The sequence below is a fragment of the Platalea leucorodia genome, assembly GCF_965183815.1.
Source record: "Platalea leucorodia genome assembly, chromosome: Z".
In the NCBI taxonomy this organism is placed as follows: domain Eukaryota; kingdom Metazoa; phylum Chordata; class Aves; order Pelecaniformes; family Threskiornithidae; genus Platalea; species Platalea leucorodia.
In genome coordinates, this window is record NC_138858.1 from 86180362 (window position 1) to 86202694 (window position 22333).

A 22333-nucleotide genomic window follows, 5' to 3' on the forward strand; every position below is an offset into this window, starting at 1 on the left:
TCAGGTCCAAATATCCTTCTTCTCATACTTTCATCACAGCTCTACCTTCAGCTGTTCCTTCTCAGCTAGTTACTCTTCAAGTATGCTATTCAATAGTACATGTAGTTGCTCTCTCCACAAGTAAAGTGGAGAAAATATCTTGTATATTTTTTCTTTGGCTTTCTGGAACCCTTGTCTTTTAAATCTGATAAAAAATCTTCCTTACTTTTCCACCATAAAAAGAAGCATGATTATGACATAAGAGTACATGACCGAACATTTGAATTAAATACACAAAAGAGAGAACTTTTTGCTTTGCTGACCAGTAGCACATGTAGTAAGTTTTGCTGCATTCTATGAAAATCACTCAGGCTGTGAGGTTAATGATGGAATATTCAAAAACATCATTCTAAAACACCATTCCCCAAAATTCAAATTTCAGCCCTTTTTATCAACCACATATGAACCATTAACTCTGAAGTCAGTAAGGAAGACAGTAGACACTGTGCAGATCTAAAAATAAGGAGCTGAAAAGTGACAGAGCTGAACCCCTCCCATCAAAGAAAGAGCATCACTTTCATGACACTTTTAGTCTCTAAGTACCTTCCTGTGAAAGCCATCAGGGTATTAAAAAGCTAAGTGTTGCATAAATGACTATCATTTAAAGGAAAGCTCTTTTTTTTCTTTAAAAGTAGAAGATATAAGACAGGTAGATTTAGAAACTAAAGTTCCTCTGTTCACAGAACAGGCACTGCAAAGAAGCAGAATTGTAAACGTCCCCATTTGTCCTACAGGTTTCAAACAATCTTGAAAGAGCCATTTCCTGGAGTCTGGTATTACTTTAGCTCAGAGGCTTATTTCTCAGCTGGATTTTAAAATGTATGCACTGGAAATTATAAATACTATAAACTCATTTAACACACATATTCAGCTAGCTAGAAGTACTTGTAGTCATTACACACTTAGCTGTAATGCAAAACCGTGACCCACACCAGAAGATTAAGAGACAGTCTATCACATTGCTCCTCCTTCCGTCAATATAAATAGGTGTTTTCCTACTGGTATTAATGAAATTGCTGGGATAAATTATTAGCTAAATAACAACTCCTTTTGTATCCATAAAAATGAATCAGTAAATAAAACGTTTCTTAAATGAGTGACCACTCTTTAATTTTGCTTTTTAATGCTAATGCTACAGAAATTACTTTCAGAATTTTTGTATCAACACTTCTGTGATAGAAAACAGGAAGACATAAAGTATGAGCAGTACAAACCTAGAGTATTGTATAAAATGAGGGATTTTTGTGACAATTTTATGAAATAAAAAAATATTACTTAGCTAGATTTACAAGTCTGTTAACACTAAGGCTTAAAATTTTATTCTTAACAGAAAAGTGTGAAATTCTAATAGGGACTTATAAGGTATAATTAAAGTTCTGATAACCTCTCAACATGATTCTAAGTATAGCCTTTACAAAGCATATACGACTTACTTTCATTAAAAATGTACTCAAATCCTTCCAGAGTATCAGGAAATTCAAGTGGTGGCTCATCTTTTTTCATTAGTTCATCCAAGTCTATTCTAGACAATAAATCTAAAAAAGGAAAAGAAAAATTACATAATGCATGCTATGTCTTTTTTATTTCACTATTATCAGTGACAAAATGTGCTTGTTCCGATTTGTAGATCTTAAGGGCAGAAGGACATCCTACATATTACTAAACATAGGACTTTGTTATGGGAAATCTCATTCCAGATTCAAAAGCTGGGCCTCATTGTCAGTACATCTTCTTCTTTATTTATTTATTTACCTACCTACCTACCTATCTCCAATGTTGATCAAAAAATGTCCAGGGACAGAGAGGCCACCAAAGACATAGTGATTTGTTTCAATGATTCATTACCCTCAATGTTAGAAATACATCTCTGGTATGCATCATGGTTTTAACATGAACTTACCTAGCTTCAATATCAAGTCACTGATACATTCTTGTTTGCCTTCTTGAAGAGCTCAGATTATCAAATGCACATCATCTCACAGGCATTTACCAGCTGTAATCACAACACTCCTTAACCTTCCCTTTGATACCCAGACAGAGTTATCCAAATCCTTCTCTCAACCACCCTCCTTTAATAACCCTCAAGGTAGAGAAAACTGCCATCCATTTTATAGCAAGCCATGACATACACATCCTTTTCAGACTAGGATGGTATATCCTAGTACCGCCTGCATTCACTAATGCAAGTACACTAAAATAAATATAGTCTGCATTCTTTACCCCAGGTTTAAGGATTTACCTTTAACCAGAGGCAAGTATATATGGACATCTTTTGCTTACATCTAACTACTAAACAATTACTGCATACACAGATAATAGTGTACAATCATTTCTCCTCTCCTCATTGCTCATCACCCACGCAACCTAATGCTATCCTTTTAAAATACTTTCTGATTATTAATAAAAAATCATCAAGAAATGATTCAGCAGGATTCCACTGAAATATATTTTCCTACTTCCTTGTAGATGAATTTGATGACCACACAAACATTCAGTTCAGGAGTGCTACACTGAGTTTTCGCTATTATTGTTTCATAAATAGAGATAGAATGTATTACCAAGGAAATGCATTAAATATTCTAAATATATTGGTTTATTACCTTTACCATCCAAAGCTGTAGCTCAAAGGAAAGAAAACACTTTGAAAAGACTAATTTTCTTTAAACTTGCTTTGTTTGACATTAACTATGCTTCCATCCTTTAATTACTTAAAATTATTATTTGAATAGGTTTTGTATACTATTTTTGCTCACTCTTGTCACCTGTGACAAGCCTATAGGTCACCCACGTTACCTAAGCTTAGTATTGGTACGTTAATACTTTGAAATTTCTACAGTGTTTAAAATGTACTGAAAATTAGCTTCAACATTCTTTACAGTTCCTTGGCCTGCTCTTTTATAACTCTTTAGGTTCACATGACATTCACTCTGTTGTCCATATGATTGTCTCCAGCTCCACCTTCTCTAAGTGATTTCACTGGGTAAAGCTGGAGGACCACAGGCCATCTTGCATGGCAGCTGAAATTCAGCATCTCTCCAACCCATACGATGGTATCTGAGCATCTTTGTGGTATCTAAATAGCTATACATTAGACATTGACTTGAAGATTTCTAAATGTGGCTTTCTCAACCATAGCTCACTTTTACATCAAATCTGTTTAATAGCAAGCCCCATGACATTCAATTCACATAAGCAATCATATGCTTGTTCTTGTGCAATGTCCTTCGAAAGTTCGGGGGGAACTGCTTTGGTCCTCAACCAAATGACAGGAGAAAGAAAAGAACTTTGTCAAAGAAGTTTTTCACAACAGGATGTAAAAAGCGTGCCCTTTCTTCCTCTGTACTTTCACAACGTCAAGGTAGCAAAACAGTCTTTAGCACATCTTTCTCTCCTTGATGAAGAGACTCCAGTCACACCACACCTCTAGAATTTAATTTCACCAGAGTTTTCATGTCTTCTTACTATGACCTATTTGGAAATGTGTTTACACAAAAATGTCAGTTACTATACAATAAAATATCCATCTCCTGAGTAGCAAGGGCAATACGATATGAACTACATTAAGGTTATCTGCAGAATGTACAGCTTGTCATGATTTACAGCTTCCATCAGAGTCACTCGGGAAGACTGCAGTTGGCCTGTGCTCCAACCACGGACATGGCCACTTTCTTCCTGTGCATTTTTTCAAGTTAAAATTAGCTGAAGTGTTCTTATAACTTTGAGATTCTTTCAAGATCTGATCCACCATTCACACCTAAGATCTTGGACTCTCCAACTCAATATTGAGACTGGTTCAACAGAGCCCAAAACTGAGTGATTTGCAGGAGACCTTCTGTAGCTTAATGGGAGTTTACTAGATTGCATGAAGAAAACAACATCCTCACACAAAGTTTTCATTATGTGGAATATTTCTTGGACACTAATCCTTAGTGAAGATCAAATGAAGGCCAACTATAAAATGGGAGTTTTACTTTTCCAAACATGAAGTATAATTTTATCAAAATATACTAATTTGACAGAATTAGTACAAGGTCTGAAAAAAGCACCATATAGGTCTTCACCAAATGTTTCACAAATACACAGTTTTAACTGAAGAAACACCATCTATCATCACTGTATAACAGAACACATAATTCTAATAATACTTCAGTAGAAACCCAATTTTTACACTGGAGTTGCAAGGTATATTCATTTTTCTCTTTTGAAAGACAATTTAGAGAGTAAATGTGTGATGCAAACACTTTAAATCCAGTGTTCGGTTAGCTTACTTGTACGTCTATCCAACTCCGTGTACTTCCAAAATTGAAACACAGTATCGAAAAAGATGTCATTTATTTATTTTTTCATCAAGAAAATTACTCCGCTAAGTCACTTAGGTCCATTTATTTTTTTTTTAAACATAGAGTACAAAGAAAGATTTATAAAATCAACATGGAAATCAATGTCCTGAAAATGTTTTCCCTGCTAACATTCTAGTCAAAAAGATTTTTAAAAGCTATAATAGGGTTGCATAATTATAAAACATAAGTGGCATAAAAATTAAATGATAACTCCCAGAAACTAAGCACACAAAAGCACCAGTCAACTTTCTCAAAGGATAATTATTAAAAGTAAAAAAATTAACGGATATCTTATTCTGTTACTCCTTACCACAGATCATTATTTTTTATATCATCTTATGAAAATACTGATAATGGACATACCATTAGACAAAAAGCATTAGCATAGATGGACTAATAGTCTCTTCCAGTACTGCAATTCCCAGACTGTAACCCACAGTTATATCAAACTATTTTCCTTTCCTTAATAATTGTTTCTGAAATGTCAATATATGTAAAAAGAAGGAAAAAAGACTCATACCCTTTAATGCAGTAGTCTTCTCTTTTTCATCTGGGCCTCCTTGCTGGAGCTGAGCCATCATTACCCAAACTGTCAACAGATTTAAAATACTAAGGCAAACGTACATTAATCTTCGAAGGATAATCTGAAAAGCAACAAGAGTTGGAAATCAACAAATTTACTGACTTCTGCTTCAACAGATCTCATTTGCTACTGCTTATATCACAAAAAAACAGAACTTGTTCTGAAAGCAAAACTTCCCTGAGTATTATAAACCCCTACCATATGTAAGGTAAAATTAAAATTAACTTTTTCCTCTCCTTCAAAACTTATACTGGACACTCTAAAGTCTCATCACACTATCCTGGATTAAGACGTTTTGCAACAAAGTGTGACACGCACTCCAGTATCAAGTTTGGTCAAAGATTCAAGTATACAGGAATGAACACTAACTTCTCCCTAATCCTAAAAGGACATCTATCTAATTGATACTTGTCTTTTGTGATTGTAACGTAACATCGGTAAATGATAAGTCTTTTGGAGAAGCACCACACATGTAAGTCCAAAGTAGAAGATACAAGAAACATCAAAACATAACCAACAGAACCTCCACATCTTTAAGGATTTTCTTCATCAGTTAACTCCACTTTATTGTTCTTAGTGTTCCCTACAGATTTGTTTTAGTAAAACTATGGGGAGTACACAGTTTTAAACCACTGTGATTTCTACAATACATTATCAGCATTGAAATGCATAGAGTAAATGTCCAGCTATAGAACAAACCTCAATATATTCAAGGTGAGACTTTACATGCAAAATATAGTTCTAAATTTCTCCTACTGCACAGAAGGCAATCCAGACATTCAAATCTGCCATCTCTTTCATCTTAAATCTGACACCAAGGGAGCAAACTACCACATCACAATCACCGCTTCTTCTTTCTCAATAAAAAGACTTCTGTGCATTGAATTCTTTTTCCCTTCATCTTTTTTGGTTCTTTGTTTTATCTGTCAGTCAATACCAATTTGTTTTATTCTTCTCCCCAATATACTTTATCATGGATGAGTTTGCATGAACTGTATCTCTGCAGCAATTTGTAACTTTCAAACAAAGAGTAATAGGATTCACCAACTGTACTACTGGCTCCCTAATACTTACACCTGTAAGAAAGACCCCCAAATGGTTTCTTTTAAGTAACAGTAGTTCATTGTAAAGGCAGCAGAAAAAAATGTAAAAATAAATAAAGTATAATAAAGACTTTTTCTATTGTCTTTAAAGAAAACGTATTACATGAAACATTTTCTTGTAGATTAAGGAAAAATACAGCAATTCAAGGGGGTGATAGTTATTAACTAAGTAGAGGGGTATGTGGGTGGTGGTGGGGTTGTTGGTTGTTTGGGTTTTTTTTTTAAGTTGGGGTTAAAGAAAGTCCAAGATAATCCATTCTACAAGGTGGACCTGCAAGAGATTTTGACACGTTCCTTTGCAGAGGCTGTTCAGATTAAGCTGATGGGAAACGACAGTACACTGCCAAAAGTCTTTTAAAGACACCACCAGGAGAGCTCTGCTTAGATTGTGCACTTTTAAAATTATGATGCAACTCAAAACGATTCAGTTACAATGTGCATCTTTTGGCTAACGCTTTAATCAGATTAGCACTCACAATAAAAGTAATCAACAAAAACAATAGCAAAGCCACAGAGACTTTTTTTTTGTATTTTCTAGCATGTAATGTAGTCAATGTAAATATTAAAATTATTCAAATGGCAATTCACACATGTGGGTGGTACTAAAGACTTTTCTCAGATGCTTCCAAATAGTCCACTCACAAAAGATCACCAAATACAAAATCTTGTCCATCATCAGTTTTACACTTGCAGCACAAAACCATGTACATTCTTGTAAATCATCTAGAAAAGAAACTTACTCCTTCCAGTTAAAATTATTAGAAGTGCTAGAAAATTACAGTGACAGTGTTTTGTAATAGCCCAGATAAAAATTTTTGTAGTCATACGAATTGGGTAGTCCTCCTCACACAAGATTTCAAAATTCATAATTGGGTATAGGTAAGTGAATGCAGCTACAAAATCCATATAGGTGCTCAAAGACTTGTTATTACTCATGGGAAGAAACATCAAATTTATCTGAACAGGTTTACCTTGACAAACTAACCCCCATCCCTTAATCAGATAAATCAATGCAGTGACCAAGAATCCCTGGCATTCTTGCCTCTACAACGGATACCCTTCTTCTTCCTGTAACAGGTGAAGACCCTGCCACTGAGGAAAGAGTAGATAACTTAACAGGTTCACTTGCCAAGCTAGAAGCACCAAAATAAATAAATAAAAAAATAAATCTGAATTTAGCTTTGTGAGAGAGAATTTCCAGTTCTTTTTGACAAAGTATAAAACTGTTACAGCAGCCACTGGAGGGAGGACTTGATATTAGAATGAGGATGAGACAAGCACACAGTATTTTATGCGTTGTTTGTATGAACAGAGCATTTTGTTGAATCCCTCACTGATATTTGTTTAAATGACAAACAGAAGAAATTAGATGAGAGGGTTGGATTTCCTTTCTTCAACAGACAGGTATCGAATCAACTATAGTTTGATGGCGCAGAAATGAACAGTGGGAAAATTATAAAGCTCTCTGAATGGTTGCTTATAGGCAAATGCAGGAATTGCAGTTCATTCTAGGCATCAGTTTCAAGCCCCAGTGATCTCCAACTGCATACGCTAACCACTCCACATAATCCACAAATACCATCAAGTTTCTTGCAATAAATACAGAATATTTTAAATGTGTTATTCTGTACAATTACTTAGCCGATTCTTTTAAAAAAATCTTTCCCATGATTGTTTTTTTTTATTAGCTACAGCAAGCATACTTCCCAAAAAACAAGTTACTATTTCACCTGAAGAAAGATTTACAGTAAGTTTATTGCCAAGAGAATGTATATTTATTTGTATGTATCTTGCTTTCCCCTGCAAACTTAAGATATTCTATCACAAAATCTCTTATGCATATTCTGTGCCTCTTCAACTCAATGCCCAGCAATACTTAAAATAATTTGACAGCAGAAATATTCTGGTTTCATGGTTTCACGTGAGACAACAAGGCGGCATTTTCATCATACTGCTATTAATGCGACTACAGAACTGATTGATTCACAAACAAATGGTCATTAAATTTAAAACAAAACAAAAACCAAGCAAATCCAACAGACTTTTGTACACTTAAGGGAATATACATACATATTTCATGTTCTTGTTTGTAAAGTGGTACTGGAAGTTCGGACCACGGGGCTTGTGATTGTATAACAGTGCTAGTCTTCAAATCAAACTAGACATCATACCATGTATACCCACTCTGAAACAAATGCACACATACACAGATTTCTAAAGACTTCAATTATTCTTCATTGTGCAAATGCAGCTAGAAATGTGGCAAAAAAATGTAGGATATGATTTTGCTCTACATTAGCAATACCTGAAATTAAGTCAATGTTACAAATGTTCCAAATAAAGGCTAAAAATAATTGCAGTGCTAACCCACCAGAAGAGCAACATAAGAAGAAAACCCACAAGTATTTTCGAACAGCACAAGTCCATCAAGTTTATCTGGACATAATCTGAACAGGAGTCATCAGAATGCTTCTTTGTATTTCACTGCTTTATTAGAATACAATTGAATTAGAGTCTTGTTCTCTGCAAACTGACATCCCAAGCAAGCTAGGGACAAGTATGGGTTAGATTTGTGCAATGTGGCTGATGACTGAGTAAGACCCAGTTTTTCTTCAAAGACATGGCTGCGTTACAGTTTGGCTCTAGTCGCTTCTCTGTATTGGCTCAACAAAGCAAAAAATACATACTTTAATCTTAGTAGTATTTTCTGTCTAATTAGATTTTATCTATTCCTGCTTTTAGGGCACTACAGATGACACCAGTAACAACTGCTTCAATTAAGGTTGTACTTCACTTTCCTTCACTTATAAGACCCTATTTTCAACTACTTATAGGTTTGCCAAACTCTGAAAGCCAATTATTTCCAGTCTGCTTTAGATTAAACAGTTTTGAAAAAGTTCAGCTAAAATGTCTACCTCTTGTATAAGAAGAAGGTTCAGAGACAGCATCTTCTGCTCAGTTCTGCTGATGTTAATGAGCAGCTACAGCATCTCCATGTTGCAGAGATGAGAAATGTAGCCAGAGGATCAGCTTAGCAGTGTCTGCCTCTTGCCATTACCCTTAAAGCCTGCCCAGATCTGCTCAAGTAAAAATTGCTTTTTTGCACACATTTATTATAGACTTATTAAGATTTATCAGAATTTCCAGAAAATTTACCTATTTGCCTAGAGCATGCTCCATACAGCTGCAGAAAGCTGGGGGAAAATGAACAGGAGGGGAGTAATAAATGCTAGAAGAGCAGGATCTTTAAACACTAGAATACAAAGAAACTGGCAAGGATCCTAAAGTCCTGGAATCTCAGTACATCTTTGCCTTCTACCAAATGGTGGTGGAACCAGCTGATAAACCACATGACTACAGCTGACACTAAAGGCTGATTTATTTGCACAGCAGCTACTTTCCAGTGTTTTTACCCCATAAGTTCAAAAAACAGAGGACTACAAGCTATATGCATTAGCATTCCAACTGTGTCAGCAACTCAGTTGTTTACACAAGGCAGAGTCAACACGATTCCACACACAGAAATTTTAATTATTTCAGTTTAACATTCTTGAAATACTGGAAATTGCCTTCATAGGCATATGCATGTAAACATGATCAAATAAACATGTCAAAATAATACAAAAAGAGGCAGCACAACCTCAGCACAGCCTCTGGTCGGTTTACAACATGATGGTCTTACCAACCCAACATGAGGTTCAAAATGATCATCAAGAATTCTTCTGTAGGAGCAAAAGCTTTGAAGACACATACTGGTTTTGTCTGGGATAGAGTTAGTTTTCTTCATAGTAGCTTGTATGGGGCTAGGTTTTGGATCTGTGACGAAAACAAGGCTGATAACACAGAGATGTTTTCATTACTGCTGAGCAGTGCTTACACAGGGCCAAGGCCTTTCCTGCTTCTCACCCCACCCCACCAGCGAGCAGGCTGGGGGTGCACAAGAAGTTGGGACGGGACAGAGCTGGGACAGCTGACCCCAACTGACCAAAGGGATATTCCATACCGTATGATGTCATGCTCAGCATGCAAAGCTGGGGGAAGAAGGAGGAAAGCGGGGGGACATTCGGAGTGATGGCATTTGTCTTCACAAGTAACCGTTACGTGTGTTGGAGCCCTGCTTTCCTGGAGCTGGCTGAATACCTGCAATTCCTTATTTTGCTTCGTTTGCACGCACAGCTTTTGCTTTCCCTATTAAACTGTCTTTATCTCAACCCACGAGTTTTCTCACTTTTATCCTTCTGATTCTCTCCCCCATCCCACTGGGGGCAGAGTGAGCAAGTGGCTGAGGTGGGGCTTGGCTGCCTACAGGGGTTAAAGCACAACAAGACATAATACAATACTCTCTTAAATATGCACAATATCAATAATTAAGTGTACGAAGAACCATACTTCCGTTGAGGCAGATGGATAGTTATCTAATGAATTAGGCAAGTAACTCTGGGGACAGAAGAAGTGATCCTGCAGTGAAGGCAGGAGAACGCTGCCTGGGAGAACTGTGTTCCCAGGAGGAATTTGCAGCTGTTTTTATGGACTACTCAGCTCCTCAAAATCGAAATGTTCTCGGATAACCTCTTTTTGTATATTTCCCATTTTCTGGGCATTCAGCGTGAATCATTTTTCCTTCAATGCTCAGAACTATGGACCACTGGATTCCCGTTATAAGAACTTCGAAGAACCTTCCCCAACTTTCCCAATCTCAGTACCCAAGATGAGTGTACGCTGATGAGCAGGACATTAATTTCAAGATGCCCTTCACCACCACCTTCCTCTAAAAGGCCAGTAAAAATCCTCCACAAACAGCAGATACTAGGGAAAATTCAACGAATTAATGTTTATGAAGAATTAATACCCTGCAATTGAAGCCTCAGAAAAAGCCCATGTAATGTGTAATAATGCCATATTTCGTGAAAGATTTGTATTGTTCCATTAGTGCATGGGGCTACATCTCAGCTAATGAGGACAAAAAGAAATGTTGAAGCAATGTAATTATTTGGAAAACAGTTGTGTGAAATGCTCTTTAATTACAGAATCAGATTTTCCTGTCAATGTACATTGCAAGGATAAGTCACAAAGACTTGGCACAATATTACTTCATAATATACCTGAAATTGCCCTGTGATAGTTTATAAAAAAACTGGCTTGGATGATTGTTCTAGGCTGTTGGTTTTAATGGGATGCTGGCTTGAAAGTTGGGGTGGAATAGCCTCATCTCTGTACATACTAAGCAGTTACAGGACAAAGGCAGAATTTTTAATCTTTTTTTAATGTCATCTTCTCTCAAGTGATCCCATGGGTCAGCTGGGAGAGAAAAAGGCCTCTGAACACAGAAAAACTCACAGACTATTAAAAGAGCCTTCTCTTAGGAGAGACACCAAAGTAATTTGCAGGACAGCCACAGAAGAAGAGAGAAAGAGAGACTGGAAAACTCTAGGGAAACGATTTCTGCTTAGGCTACCATCAAAAGCTGCTAAAAAACCCTAGACATATGCATATGTGTCTAGTACTTTAAAATCACTTTTTTTCTCTCCCCCTTTTCTCTTAGTAATAGTGTGACTTTCAAAAGGGCTGTCTGCCATTAACTGAAGACTCCTGAAAAGAAGACAGACAAATTGGCTGGAAATGCAGTGAATCCAGGTCTGTAGCCCAGATCCCCATACACAGTGAGGTATTTCTAATTCTGCTCCAGACTCTGTGCTGAGGAGGTCCACAGAAAGAGACTAGGGAAAGGTAAGAGGTGCACCCAGCTTTCTGTAGCACACCTGTTTCCTCCAACACCTTCCAGAACGTGCACATGCAAAGAATAAATATCACCACTCCACTTGACTACTCTGCATCTAACACAGATACTCTGATGACACCGAAATATCCAAAACAGATGGATGCTATGCGGAATCAAATCATGCACAACTGAAACAAGCATGAAGGGCTACTGAAGACATCAGTTCATCATCAAGATACCTATTTCAGAATTAGAATAAAATACCCCAAATTCCCATAGTGTACATGCCTCCTCTTTGCAGCAGCGTCTGCCTCAAGAAATCTGCCATACAGCTCTGCCCACAGCTTTTTCTGCTGCAGGACACCTGTTTCTTCTATTTTACCATTTCTCCCAGCTTTACTAATACAGTATCTCAAATGTCTTTTCTCTGCCCTCTACCTGAGAAGCAGCACATGCTATTTTGCCAGCTGAACCACGAAGTACTGCTTCCTTTCAACTATCTGGCAGGCAAAGCAAATAGCCCCGTGAAACACATGCAGTCCACAGATTTGCTTCTGCTGGATTGTCATAAAGCAGCACCACATTATTATATATATATATAAACAATGTGAATAATGTAGACACATTATTATTTTAGCTGATTATTTAAGATTAACTTGATCTTAAAATTCCAACTGCATCACACTTGTATTTTCAATTTTTTCACATCAGTAGATCTCCCTTTACTTTATATTACAAAACAATAGAAGAACTAAGATAAAAAAGCAAGGCAAGTAAATTTACTGGTTCAGCTTTAAAAATTGAAAATCTAATATTTATATTAAAAATATTCCATTAATTGCCTAAGTCAGTAACTGTAATCAAACTTCTTTAGACAGCTCTGCTACTGCCTAATCTACAAGCTTACTACATCTGCCGAGAGCCAAGACTGCCAAAAAGCTCTAACCACAGCATCACAGAGCAGTCTAGGTTGGAAAAGATCTCTGGAAATTATCTGCTCTCCAAACTTTTGTTGGACCTTACTTCATTCGGCCTTACAGGGCCTTACATCAGGTAAGCCAGGGTGCTGCCAAGATGAGCCTTCAGTATATCCAGTTAGGGAGATTCCACCATGCCTTTGAGGAACTTACTCCAATGTTTAATATTTCTAACAGATTTTCTTTTTCTTATACCCAGATGAAATTTCTCCTCTCACCATGTATCCTTGTGAACAGAAAACAACTCCTCCTCCATAACTACCTTCTAGGTACTGGATGACAGAAGAAACCTCTCCAAGCCGTTCTCTCCTCTACAAACTTCCTTGAACTTTTCTCCAAATGTTGAGCTCTCTAACATGCCAATCATCCTTCTAACATACTAATCATCCTGGTGGCCACCTTCTGGACCTTCTCCAATTTTTCAATGTCTCTCTTGAAATCAGGGGACAAACCAGACACAGCATCCTAAGACCGCTCTTACCAATACAACGGAGGACTCAGTTTGCCTTCATTTCCACAAGAGCACAGTGCTGGTTTTGTTCAGCTTGCCATCCAGTAGACCTCCAGCTCCTTTTTAGGAGAGGTACACCCCAGCCAGCCATACCCCAGCCGGCACTGCTGTTTGGGAATTATGCCTTTGTCAGTGCACAAGCTTACACATATCTTTGTTAAACCTTAGGCAATTCCTGCTGACCTAGTCTTCCACCCTGCATGATGGATGACGGATTACTGCTGTGTGCAAATACAGATGATAATTATGACAATGAATCTGGCAGTTTCATTTGCACCGGTGATCTGAACTGCAGAAGAAAAAACTGGGGAACAACTGTTGTCTTTTTATTTTGGATGCTTTTGCCATACATATTGATAGCTTTTATTTGCCATCCTATTAAGCAAAGTTACCCAAACACAGTCTTTGAAAAAATTAAATTCTACATGTAACATGAACTACTTCAATGAGGTTGAACAGATGTATCACATGCTTTGGTTTAGCCTCAAGCCTAAACTCTGTCCTAGTAGCAACCACTCCAAGACAAGGGCTAAAGAAACTTCACCAATCATTCTAAATCAACCTTGTCAAATTCTTTGTCTATTTTGTGCAAAACATTGTATTTCCTACCAGTCTGAATGAATCCCTACTAAGGAGGAGAACTGTCTTAAATTTTGTAGGTGCAGAATGCGTGATAGAGCAGAGTTCAGCCAAGTACTGCCAAACTCAAAGGTGAAGATAAAAGCAGCAGATGAGTAGGAAGAAAGAGACTGGAGATGCAACTTAGTTTGACAAAAAAGGATCACCATAAGTTCATGATTTTTACTTGAAACGTTCACAGTTTCAGGCCAGACGGGCCCACAGAATCAATCAGAATTTCTTCCTGTTAAACAGAGACCTTTTATTTCCTTCAGCTACCAGTCTCTGAGACCAGTAACTTGTGTTTAACCACAGCAGTTCTTCCAGAAAGGCATCCACTCCCAAATTCAAGTTATTAAGAGCTAAAGAGTCCATCACTTACTGTGATAGTTTGAAAGGCTAGTCACTGTCTTTCGTACTTTATTTCCAGTTTGAATTACTCTGGCTTCATGCTTCAGTCACTAGTTATTACTATGCCTTCCTATGTTAAGTTTTGTCTCTCTGTTTTTCCCTTACTTGATTAAATGCTACAGTCAAGTCCTATCTCCTTCTTCTGGTAAACTAAACAAGCTTAGCAGAGTCTCTTTCTATGAAATTTTGATTCTAACTCAAAGTAATTTTTTGCAGTTTCTCTGTCCCCTTCCATTTTTTAAATCCCAATTGACAGCATTACACAAGCCAAACACCATAGGACAAACACCTCTGAAGTGGCAGCTTCTCAGGAAGTTCCCCATTTTTCCTGATTTTCTTGTTTCAGTTCTGAAAACCTGACCTGCTTTTTTAATTTAGTTTTCTAGACAGTAGACCTAACTTGCCAAATAACTAGATAATACCAAATAAATTCTTTACTATTTACCAGTCTTGACGTTTGAATGAGATTTATCTTAAAGTACTCCCTTTACAAAATCTTAAATCTATTATACTGAAGCAGTAACTGTAATCAAGCAAACTTAGTATCTGAACAAACAGTTTATTCTGTCATTTAATTCTCTATTAATAGAAGTTTCCATTAGGATCCCCTTATTTTACCCAAGTTGTGACAATCAGCTAAACAATCTATTATCATCTGGACTGAACCACTCTTTTCTACAAAGTACTGACACAGGATCAGCACTTTTCTCATCTTTTAGGATTTCCTTATTGTTCCAAATATTATTTAAAATGCGTAAGAAAAGACTTCCCTTAAAACCTCTTTTACCGTTCCTTGGGTCAACTTTAATAAATAATCACTCTCGGAAAAGACAATGACTAACCATTAAGTCACAGGAAGTAAAGGACTCTTCCAAGCTCTTTCAGACTGAGATTAGATGCCATTTTAGAAGGAATTCTGCTGTTAAACATGACATTGATTTGAATAGTGTGGCAGCTACAACAGAGTTTATCGATAAAAGAACAGTAATTACAGGACAAGGGTAGACAACCCACTGTGTTATTCTACCTTCATGTCACCTTATGATCAGATGGATAATGCCTGATCCTAAAAAGTCATGTAAACAAAATACAGATGTACTAAGGTCTATCCATGTTCAAGTTCTTATTTTCATGTCAACCTCTACAGCAGCTGATCATATTGCTACCCAATATTACATAAAAATTAACACAAGAAAAGCAGAGACACATAATACAGTGTGTCACCTGGAAAAGATGCAAACCAGCATCAGCCTCATTGAGTGTAACAAGACTCCTGAAAAGCACATTATAGGCAATACAAACATTTTCTCCTATAACTGACAATTTTCAATAAAATCTGCACTGAAATAGCACCACCTTTAAAGTATCCTTACGTAAACAAGAATTCTTTTTTTGTAATTAAATGAAAGCTGTACTGAGCATTATAAGGTCACATTAGCAGTATAAACACAGGACACAATGAATCCACAAAGAAAAATAACACATCAACTGCCAATAACAATTACAGCACAGAAAAAAAAATGTTGCAAGAATCCACACGATAATGTAGCCAACTCTCCGATCCTTTCTGTTTTTAACCTACTCCCAAATGAAAGCAGAAGAAACATTTCAGTTACAACAGCTTAAAGACGTGACATAGTCCAAAGAAGCAAAACCCTCTTCTCCTAAATTCCTTATGCTGGAGTGGGAGGAAAAAGGAAGAGAAAGAAAATCTTAGAGAAACCAAGATTTTTATTTTTGTCCATGCTTTATTACTAAACTCTACTGTAAAGCATGAAAAACGATACAGAAAAAACAAGAAAATGAGGAGGAAAAGCAGATGGAAAGTAATTTAAAAAAACCAAAACAAACCAAAACCAACCTTGTTAATAAAAGATCAGCAATGCTAGACAAAATATACCCTATCTTGACAATGAAGTTTAGCAGACTTGGTACAAATCTGGAAGGTGACACAAAAAATCTGATAAAGATAAAAAAATATGGGGAGAGGGACATGGGACAGAGCGTTGTCCTTGGAGACATTCAAAACTAAAAGCACCTAAAAAGTTAAGCAGCATGAACTCCACATCGAAAATTATTTGAAATTAGGACTCAAGTGCTTTAAAAACAAGCCCTGTATGGCAGAGAAATATTATTTTTATATTCCTGGTAAAATGTGTCTTAACTGGCCAGGAGTTTAACTGCCATGAGAATTAGGTATAGGCTTCAAACTAAATGGAAAGCAACTGCCAAAGTAAGTCTATACCTAAAAATTACTCAACTTCAAAATATTTCTCAATCTTGCAAGAATCAGCTGACGCAAATTTCTCCATTAAAATGGATACACCTTTTGTGTTACTGTCTCTGAAACTTCACAAAACATAATATTAGTTCAAGCTACTATAGTTTGGAAAGGGAAAAATCCACAACTTAGAACAAAGTAGGAAATATTTTGTAGACTTCATATCTATGTTGTTCAAAGTTTAAAATGAGACCTGAAGAAACAAATTAGTGAGGAAGATCCTGGCAACAACATCCTGGCTGCCTTAGGAAAAGCATTGCCTGCAGGCTGAGGAACATCATCCTTCTCCTCTATTCTGCATTGGTGAGACACGTCTGGAGTACTCTGTCCAGTTCCAGACTCCCCAGTACAACAGAGACACGGACATACTGGAGCAAGATCAACGAAGGGCCACAGAGATGTTCAAGGGCTTGGAGCATCCGATATCTATGAGGAGAGGTTGAGAGAGCTGGGAGTGTTCAGCCTGGGGAAGAGAAGACTGAGGGTGGGGTGGGGGGAGTCTTATCAGTGCCTATTAAATGCCTGACGAGGAGAGGAAAGACCACTGAGCCAGAGTCTTCCCAGTGGTGCCCAGTGAGACGGCAACAGGCAATGAGCACAAATCGGACGTCTGAATATAAGGAAAAAATTCCTTACTCTAAGGGTGGTCAAAGAGTGGAACAGGCACCCAGAGAGGTTACAGAGTCTCCATCCTTGGAGATACTCAAAACTTACTGAACACAACCCTGAGTAATCTGCTGTAGATGGCCCTGCTCTGGGTACCAGGGTTGGACCAGACAAACCCCAGAGGTCCCTGCCAATCTCAATCGCTCTGTCATTCTGTGAAGATAAGAAAAATTAAAAGTGCTCAACAAATGAATATGCAAAAAGTATATGTGTGTGTGTGTGTGTGTGTGTATTTATACATATGTTAGTCACCTCCTGCAATAGCAATGAACAGCTTATAACAAGGGATGTGAGAATCATTATGAGCAGCGTGTGGCTGAGCAAGAATGAGAGCTCGTGGTCTCAGGGGTTTCAGTTTTGTGTTCTTAGGAATTTCTTTCTGATTCTGATTCTTCAATTTGTGTCAAACAGGCAAAATCTATCACCATGAACCTGTCAAAACCATCATGGCCACAGCCATGACAAATTTGTGAAAGCTGACAACACTGGATATTACTCATTCTATTGGCAACCGTTCTTTTAAGTGCATTAAAACACCTTCAAGCTGGTTAAAATCATCCTGCAGATGAATAAAAAAATGCCCGTATTGTGTTTTCATAGATGACAGCATACGCTTAATATATGTGCTTTCCTTACCCAAAGACTATTGAACATTGTCAAGTCTAGAGGTATCAGGAAACATCAAAATTAAGGTTGCCTGCACAAACTTAGTTCAGCACCCATGCGCTAACCTCCAGTCTTATACAAAAAACAATGTGAAGAAAATAAAAACAAAGAGGAAAGAAGTCACCTCATTCTCTCCTACTTCTCTAAGTTAGTGTCATTTATATCCAAGTGTCTGTCCACTGTGGTCTTGCCTAAATTCTTTTAAAAAAATACCCATGATGAATATTGCACAACCTGCCTAAAGTTAAGTTCATGGTATTAGCTAAGTTCACGCTTGAACCTCATCTCATGCCCCAATGGACATCCAAACTGTCAGACCTCCGGCCTTTTGCTCTGCTTCCCCCAACTGTGGTTGACAGCCTTGAGGAATGGAAGGCAAGGGGAAATCTCGCCCACCAAAGCTGAAGGTCTCCTCCCCATGCAAGGGGGGGGGTAGTGCACACTCTCCATCTACTACAGAGAAATCACATCCCCAGGTATTACTGACAACTAAACTACTCTGTTTGACATAGTATGAGTATTTTGGCTGTAAATAGAAATCTATTCCAATATCAAACTACCCTTTTCAGGAGAATATTCTTCCTAACTTTTGCCACAGCCCTTTACTTCCTGACACTTAGGAAGTTTATGCCCTTTCTCTTTGTAGCATCCCTTCCTGTACCTGGAGACTGCTATCATGTCTGTCTTAGTCTCCTCTAGTCTGAGCGAACTACTCTTTCCACCTTTCCACATTGTACTTTTTTTTTTCTAGACTTCTGAAGATTCTCATTGCTTTCCCCTGGAAGACTGTCCCACAGGCTCAAACCCTTTCTTAAATGTGATGCCCAAAACTGATGAAGCTCAAGCAATGCGGAATAGAGTGAAATTATCATGGATATGTTTAAATATGTCCCTTCTAACTATACATCCCAGAAGAATGATTACCCTTATTGCAACAGCACAGTGCTACTGACGCATGTTCAGGCTATGATTCACCTAAAAATCTGGAATTCTTTTTTCTAGAATTATTGCTATTCTGTTTTTATGTAGGGAACTACATAATCTAAGCACAGTACTTTGCATTTGTTCTTTTAAACGGCATTATTTCTTTTACGTTGTTTCTCTATTTTTTCTAAGCCATTTGAAATTCTAAATTTATTCTTCACAGAACTTGAATCCTTTCCCAGCCTGGTACTCTCTGTAAGATTAATAAATGTACTCTCTACACCATCATCATTCAAGTCATTAACAAAACGAAGGCATAAACACATTTGTTCTTTTCCACTGCACTTCTGCCTTTGTCAATACGTAGAATGAAGGTGCTCACTTTATAAGGAGCTATTCAGTTTTTTGTCCGACCTTCCTCTCTTTGGCTTTAAGTATGACCCTAATGTTTCTCCCATCCTCAACTCCTCCTCCTGCATATTTAAGTGCCTCTCAATCATCCTCTCCTATTTCTCTCACAAACTCTCAGTCCCATTTGGCCTCATTCCACCCCAAGAGCTTCTAGTGCCATTCCACTCCCTCCCCAAGCTGTCCTCATTCATCCTTTCAAGTGCTTTCACAGAGACACTGCCAACTCAACTCCTCGTTCCAGACCTCCTCTCATCCACTCAACTCCAGTCTCCTGGTTTCACTCATCCTGCCATGACAGAACGAGCATGGGAATAACAAAGCCATTGAGCATTTTCCTCAGACCAAACTCCCTGTTGTCCACTTGCACTGGACAACAGAGTCCAGTGGGGGAACAAGCACGCTCGGTTATTCTGCGGCGCTGGTGCATGTGTCCAAACAACAAAAAGGGCACAGCATGTCTTGTACAGGTAGAATCACTGGAGATTTTTACATTCTAAAACTGAAGTTGATACCTGACACAAAAGTAGACCTTGCCAAGTACTGTGTTTCTTATCCACAACACAGAGGCACCGTACCACAGCATCATGTATGCTGGGAGGGACCTTTGGAGGCCAACTTGTCCAACCTCCTGAAAAACCAGGTCTTATCAGAATGAGCTGCTTAGGCACTTGTCCAGTCAAGTTCTGAACATGTGCAACAATAGCGATTCCACAACTTCTCTGGGCTCCATTCCCATGTTTGACCACCCTCACAGTAAATGTTTTGGGGGGTATATCTACCAACATTTCCCTTTAAGTAAAACATTAAAATATATTAATTAATATATAATTTAATTAACATTAAAATATAATAAAATAAAACATTAAAATATATTTATCTGTTATCCTATACTATAGAACAGCAGATAAGCACAATTTAGAACAAGCAAACAAATTAAAAATATTCTGTTATCTACACTATGTTCCATTTCTGGAAAGCTACGTAGTTTAATACTATCACATTTCTAAAGTTTTTTTATATTCCTGTTAGTAGTTCTCTCTAAAGATCACAATTCTCTGGAATTTTCTAAACAATGTTCTTTTAAATGTTTCCTCTGGACACCACTGGGTAGGCAAAATCTTAGCTTCTCAAAGGAATGTGCTACTAGCTTTGAAAAATTCAATTTCTGTCTGACACGAAACAGGTATTAGTTTCCTCTCTTATCCCAAGAAAATGCAGGTATGGGTTGGTATAGTTAAGGAACTGGATTTCCCATCTCATCATATTTCCTTGCCTCCCCTCCTCCCTCAACCAACTACCTCACACAGGCAAGAATTCAAACTTCTGGTTATTTTGGTGTGGTCCTCTCACAATTGCTCCTTAGGGATTTATCCTAATTTTTATGATTACTTAAATAGTCACCAGAAAGGAAGACAAGGAGAATAGAACTAACAGAACAAAGAATGAAAAGGCAAAAAATTTAAAAAATCTTTAATTGCCCACAGAATGATGTTGGGAAGATAATGAACAAGAACTTAAAGCACTCCTGCAGGAACATACATTCAACTTATCTGATATTAGTGAAGTTAGTGGGATGATTCACATGAGTGTAATGCTAGAAATCAAGAGATATAACCTATTTAGAAAGAGCAACAATGGAGAACAAATGGCACCGTGTGCCAAAAATGTCATTGTCTGTTTCTGAGTCACTGACAACAGAAAATCATGTCTTTAAGAAATAAAGTACAAGAAATAAAGTAAGAAATACTAGCTAGGGTTTGCTACAGATATGAAATCTCACATAGCATAGTGGTTAAGCATCTATTGCGTCTTGTTGGAAATAAATGTTTCATTATCACAGTGGACATAACACCGAGTGGGATAACCTGGAGCTTTCATGCTGCCATTATCAGAACATGCTTGAAATTTCTAAAAATTGAGGACAATTTCTTATGCTGAGAAATGTTAAATCCAACCCAAGGGAAAGCTGTGTTCGACTTCATCCAGACAGATAACAAGTACCCCACTGTGTCACAGAGAACAAATACAGCACAAAGACTGTTCCTGCCCCCAGGTCTTCGAATCAAAGGACATATTCCCAAACGCATCTTTGCAAAACGACTTAAGTGGTCCCACCCCCTACCCACACTACCCCCTCAGCTGTGCTGACAGAACTGTTTGTAGCAATGCATAGCGAACCGGTTCAGGGAATCAGATCTGAGTTAAGCCAGAACAGGGACCTGATCTGAGTTAAAACTACCTTCCTTTCTTCCCACCCCCCCCCGCCCTCCCCTTTTTTAAGAGTATACTTTCAAGTTATCAATTCTCAGATTCAGTTCATTACCTGGTACAACTGAGGTGACAGAATAAGGCAGGAACATACAGCTCCTGCCTGAAAACTTTTTAGCCTGATTCGCCAACATGGGCAAGAAAGAAATACAGACAAAGCAAAAGAAGGACTCAATAAATGATCACTGTGATAGGCAATAGTTTATTGCTCTAAATTTCAAATTCTGCTATTCCAAAATACAAACATTTCAAATAAAGTATCAAGAAACCTCCACTAATTTTTGACTTATTGACTAGCACATATCAAACCCGAGTTTGCATTTATAATAGCTGTGTTGATTTTGATGGCTCTGCTTACTCTGAAATATTTCTCCTTGGCTTGGAGATGGGTACCTATGTTAACACATCCTTGCAGCTTGGGAGTTATCAACATACAGATACACAATTCCCAGTCATTCAGATTTTATTTCACAAGATTTAATTGTATGCTTCAGTGGGGAGATACTTTTTCACTACACGGACTATTATTCTTCAAGAGAGATACAGATTGCGTGCATGAGCACACCTATTTATCCCTCATTTCACCATATTTCCATAATGCCTTTATATAATGGCTCTTTCACTACCAAGTCTCCCTGTTAACATATTTCTTCTTTGAAAATATTTCCAGTTTTGTTTTTGCCTGTTTTTACTTAAATCTAGTCCACTTACTCAACATCTTATTTCTTGAAATGGATTTATAACCCACATGATCTGCAAGAGGAAGTACATGCTGATTTGTTAGAAAAAAGCTGGATGTTTTCAAGGTTGCTAGGT

General features: G+C 37.5%; 1 protein-coding gene across 4 annotated transcripts in view; it reads right to left on the bottom strand.

The window, feature by feature from the left end:
- Positions 1-22333, bottom strand: part of ARB2A (ARB2 cotranscriptional regulator A) — a 267706-nt gene that overhangs the window by 239576 nt on the left and 5797 nt on the right. For 2 of the 4 annotated variants that reach the window (XM_082337422.1, XM_082337419.1), the window contains exons 1-3: positions 8136-8180; positions 4900-5023; positions 1473-1574 (exon numbers count right to left, since the gene is read on the bottom strand). In XM_082337422.1, the coding sequence (XP_082193548.1) occupies positions 1473-1574; positions 4900-5023; positions 8136-8144 (235 nt within the window). In that variant the 5' untranslated portion in view covers positions 8145-8180. Of the gene's footprint in view, positions 1-1472; positions 1575-4899; positions 5024-8135; positions 8181-22333 lie in introns of those variants that run through there. The other 2 variants (XM_082337420.1, XM_082337421.1) reach the window with 2 other exon arrangements.